Raw genomic sequence first — 4,973 nt, 5'->3', positions numbered from 1 at the left:
TGAAACTAATCTATTTTGCTGGTACTAATTAATAACACACTCGAGAAAAAAAAAGCATGAAAAGTTTTAATTTCCCTTTTGACCTTTCTTTATCTCTCTCTCTCTCTCTCTCTCCCCCCTCCCCTCCTCCCCCTCTCTCTGTCCCCAGCCTCGTAAGATCATGTAGGGGGAAGATAGTGAACCAAGAATATGGAGGAAAGCCCCCTCCCCTTATGTGGTTCTCTTTCATCTTTTACTCGTATCAGTCTCTTGACCAGGCTACAGCTGCAATCAGATACTGGGTTCAGATTTTTGGTACAAGGTCAGCAGTTTCAGGGGATGGGGTCAGGAGATTACATTGACTCCCCAGGGCTCAAGAAGGATGAAAGGCACAGTTGACCTTGAGAGAATTTGAACTCCGAACATGAAGACAAATATAGGCATTTTGCCTGGCATACTAATGACTCTATCATTAGCATCAAGGGAGGGAGTAAGGGGATTACATTGGCCCCAGTGCTCAGCTGGTACTTATTTTATTGACCCAGAAAGGATGAATGGCAAAGTTGACCTCAGCAGAATTTGAACTCGAAGCAAAGAAGAGGACAAAATGCTGCTAAGCAGTTTGCTCAGCATGCTAACAGTTCTGCCAGCCCACTGCCCTAGTTGCAGTCAAATACTGAAAAGCAGTTCTCATAGCCTTTTGCAAGGGTCTCCAAGACATCTCGGAGTAACAAAAGGAAGAAGCAATGATGACAATATTTGCGAAGGGCATAAGCCTTAGGACCAGGCAATGGTGCTAAACCAGGTTTCAAATTCCGCCGAAATCAAGTTCAAATTCTGCCGAGGTTGACTTTGCCTTTCATCCTTTCAGGGTCGATAAATTAAGTACTAGCTGCGTTCAGGGGTCGATCTAATCGACCGGCCCCCTCCCACCAAATTTCAGGCCTTGGGCCTATAGTAGAAAAGGTTAGGTTTACTATACAGATCTTGGTTTCAAATGAATCATGCATGTTTTCAGTATAGGCCAGTCACAACATTCTATAAGTTACTCTTATGTTGATAGCGAAACTTCTGGTAAAATTTATCTGTGATATTTTAGTGTTGTATCCATGGGAAGACTTTTCTTATCGTCTGTTTAATGTTATGAAATCAGGGTCAATAACAATGATGGACTCTCCCGTCAAAGACGACATGTGAGCATTCAGCTTTGGCCAAACAAACTGCACAAATGAATTGTTTATAGTGATCAAATGTCCGTGCTGCTGTACGTTAGCTCATTCTCTCCATCAAATCAACATTGTCTGAACAGGTGAACAAGTGTACTATGCATCAGGTGTCAAAGTGATCACAGGGCAACATGAGATGAAGTGTTTTGCTCAAGAACACAAGGCACCACCCGGTCTAGGAATTGAAATCATGATCACTAGATCATGTGTGCAATGCCCTAACCACTAAGCCATAATAATAAGAAGAAGGAGAAGAAATGCTTATCCCACTCATATTGTTATGAAGGAGTAGGGGGTCTGTGTTAAATAGTTATGAAAAAAAAGAAATACAATTAAAAAAGAGCAATTTTTCAGATTAACGATGAAACCTTTACAATTTTTTAATTATCAAAAGAGTAAAAGGCCTAAAATAAAATGTGAAATACATACATACCTATATGTACACACACACACAGATGTATACAAATAAACAGGTGATTGAAAAATGACGGAAATTGCAAAACCAAAAAACAAATTGTATGTGACGAGTAGGTGTATGTGTTAATAATAGTTATTAAGACACATGCACGTGCACACCTAATGGCATCCAAACACATATAACTGAGACACACAGACTCATGCATAAACACTCACATAAAAAAAAAAAAAGTAAATACAAAATTTAAATTAACAAAATAAATATGTTTTTTGTTGTTTTTTTGGCTGCAAAAAAAAAAAAATAATGATTTATTATTGTCTAATTCGTTTAGCATCACATGGGACATGGTTGACAGTGTGTGAAGACTACGCATATCAACTGGAATCAGATGGTGAATACCACAAAGCTGTCACATATCTTGTGGCCTGCCATCGGATCTACGAAGCCATTGATCTGTTCAAACGTCACCGCTTGTTCAAGTAAGTTGCTGCTCCATCGTTGTTTGTTGTTGTTGTTTGAAGTGGTGGTCATTGCTGTGTTGGCTAGAGAGGTTTCTGCTTGTTGACATTCAGTTTGTATTGCTAGTGCTTTTGTTAGTGTTGTACTGTGATTGCCATCATCATCATCCTCATTTTCATCAACATCATCATTATCAACCTCATCATCAGCATCATCATCATCATTATTAAGGTGGTGAACTGGCAGAATTGTTAGCGTGCCGGACGAAATACTTAGCAGTATTTCACTCATCGCTACAGTCTGAGTTCGAATTCCACCAAAGTTGATTTTGCCTTTCGTCCTTTCGGGGTCAAGAAATTAAGTACCAATTGAACACTGGGGTCGATGTAATCGATTCATCCCCTCCATCAAAATTGCTGCCCTTGTGGCAAAATTTGAAACCATTATTATTATTATTATTATTATTAGTTTTTCTTCTTTCAATCTTGTATCCATTTCTTGCTGAGTGTCTTCCTGACACCTAGAGCAAAGAAACTCACTGCATACATTGATAAGGCCATTAAAACAAACACACCTGTTATGTAGAAGAAGTTATTTACATGGATGATAATAGTTCTCACAGCAACCATGCTCTTCTCAGTGTGTGTGGCATACCAGTTAAAACAGTATTTCACACTTCTTACAGGGTTGGTAAGCCAGGGATCATTCTCAAATAATTTTCAATTCCTATTTCAATCATTCCAAGTGCTCCTCTATCACTGGTATTATAACTGCCTTGAAATGCCACAATTATTATTATTATAGGCGCAGGAGTGGCTGTGTGGTAAGTGGCTTGCTTACCAACAACATGGTTCCAGGTTCAGTCCCACTGCGTGGCACCTTGGGCAAGTGTCTTCTACTGTAGCATCAGGCTGACCAAAGCCTTGTGAGTGGATTTGGTAGGCGGAAACTGAAAGAAGCCCAAGTAGTGGATGGATTGAATCAATGACTCTCAATCAGAGTCTATATGATTCCTGAGGTTCCATAAAAGATTTTTTTGGGGGGGGAGGGGTCCATGCTAGGGTAGCTACACTAGTATTTCAAGGGCCCATGAAAATGTTTGATTTAAATGTATGTATTGCAAGAAACAGCTGGGTTTCTTTCTCTAACATTTTACATAGCCCAACCTATACACATGAATTTGTGAAAAACAAAATAGGAATTTCTTAAAGTGTCTATAAAATTAGGTTTTTAAACGGCGAATGTCTTTGGGTGGTGGTCCACCAGAATAAAATAGTAAACAAAGGAGTTCATAGGTAAAAAAAAATCGTTGACAAACCTGGATTAAGTCAACCACCTGTATACAATACAGCCCCATAAATAGTCTTTAGTTTTGTGCTTGTGGACAAAAGGGGGTGGGGTAATAAATACTTCTATTATTTTTTTATATTTGGTTCTATTCATTAATTTGTTTTTTCTTTGTTTAATTTTTCACAACTGTCAATAGATTATCACTAGCTGCTCTTACCATTCTCGTTAAGCTGTGGATTTTATTAAATCCTCTATCACCATAAATATTTCCTATATATTATCAGTAAGGTTACTGACCATTCATTTTTCTGTTACCAGTCAGATTACTTATCAACATCATCATCATCAACTGCATAATTTATAGTTAGTTGCTCCAAGAATTTTTACTTTTTCATTTTCGGCATCCATTGTTTTTTTTTTGGTTTTCCTTGCTTCTCTCCATAACATTATGGATCAGATCAATAAGGGAGTGGGCTAAGGAATTCCAAAAAAACAAACCAAACTCTCATTTAGGCCATCGAACTGGTGATGTATTTATGTTGGACTGGCCGTCTGTTGTGTGATTAGACTTCAAATTGACCAGTCGTTTTGCTGATAACACCAAAAGTCAATTACATTAATGTTTTGTCGACTATGAATTGACGTCATAATATGTCTGGTTCTCTTGTTCTTAACACCGTACTTTTCTTCTACTCTTTTTTTCCTCTCCCTCCCCACCACCTTTCTTATGTAAGAAAAGCAAGGTGAATAACGGTGGTGGTGGTGGTGGTGGTGGTCTTTATTGCTGGAAGCCGAAAAGAATGAAGTGTTTTGTCTAATGAAGCAATGAAATATCAGCCACTTGGTGTAAATTTGTGATCCATTGTACCATAGCTGTCCATCATTGTGATTGTATTTCTGGCAGAGAAATAGCCAGATGTGACTAGGTGCTTTCTGAAATGATATCGGTCATATTGCTTGCTACAGGCATTGTGTTGCTTTCTTAGCCAAGAGACTTCATTCTATCTTGTGTCTGTTTACCAAGTAGGAAGTTAAGTACAAGAAAATGGAAGAAAATTCTATAATAGGTTGGCATCCTATTGTTTCAGATGATATTTGCCTCTCATCGCATGTAATTTTAAATGAGAGAGAGACTTGGTGAACTGGCTCTGCAAGTCATTTAAACTGTATGGAATTTTCATTGTTTAAACATTGAATACAAACAACACTGACCTTCCGATTTATGTGTCTGTGTGTTTGCATGTGAAGGCGCATGGCTCAATGGTTAGAGCGTCGGGCTCACAATCAAGTGTTAGTGAGTTCGATTCCTGGATCGGGCTGTGTGTTGTTCTTGAGCAAGACACTTTATTTCATGTTGCTCTAGTTCACTCAGCTGTAGAGATGAGTTGTGATGTCATTGGTGCCAAGCTGTATCAGCCTTTGTTTTTCCCTTAGATGATGTCGGTAGCATGCAGAGGGGAGGCTGGTATGCATAGGCGACTGCTGGTCTTCCAGAAACAACCTTACCTGGACTTGTGCCTCAGAGGCTAACTTTCTAGGTGCACTCCCATGGTCATTCATGTCCAAAGAGAGTCTTTATATATATATATATATATATATAT

At 38.7% G+C, this 4,973-nt stretch overlaps 1 protein-coding gene across 1 annotated transcript in view; it reads left to right on the top strand.

Annotated features, from left to right (window-relative positions):
- LOC106875942 (gem-associated protein 5) overlaps window positions 1-4,973 on the top strand; it is a 392,253-nt gene that overhangs the window by 361,956 nt on the left and 25,324 nt on the right. The window contains exon 20 of the mRNA XM_052972568.1: window positions 1,955-2,102. Coding sequence (XP_052828528.1) covers window positions 1,955-2,102 — 148 coding nt within the window. The remainder of the gene's footprint in view (window positions 1-1,954; window positions 2,103-4,973) is intronic.

This window comes from Octopus bimaculoides, chromosome 13 (assembly GCF_001194135.2).
Source record: "Octopus bimaculoides isolate UCB-OBI-ISO-001 chromosome 13, ASM119413v2, whole genome shotgun sequence".
Lineage (NCBI taxonomy): Eukaryota > Metazoa > Mollusca > Cephalopoda > Octopoda > Octopodidae > Octopus > Octopus bimaculoides.
The sequence above is the reverse complement of the archived record's forward strand: the minus strand, read 5'-3'. Positions and strand labels throughout refer to the sequence as shown.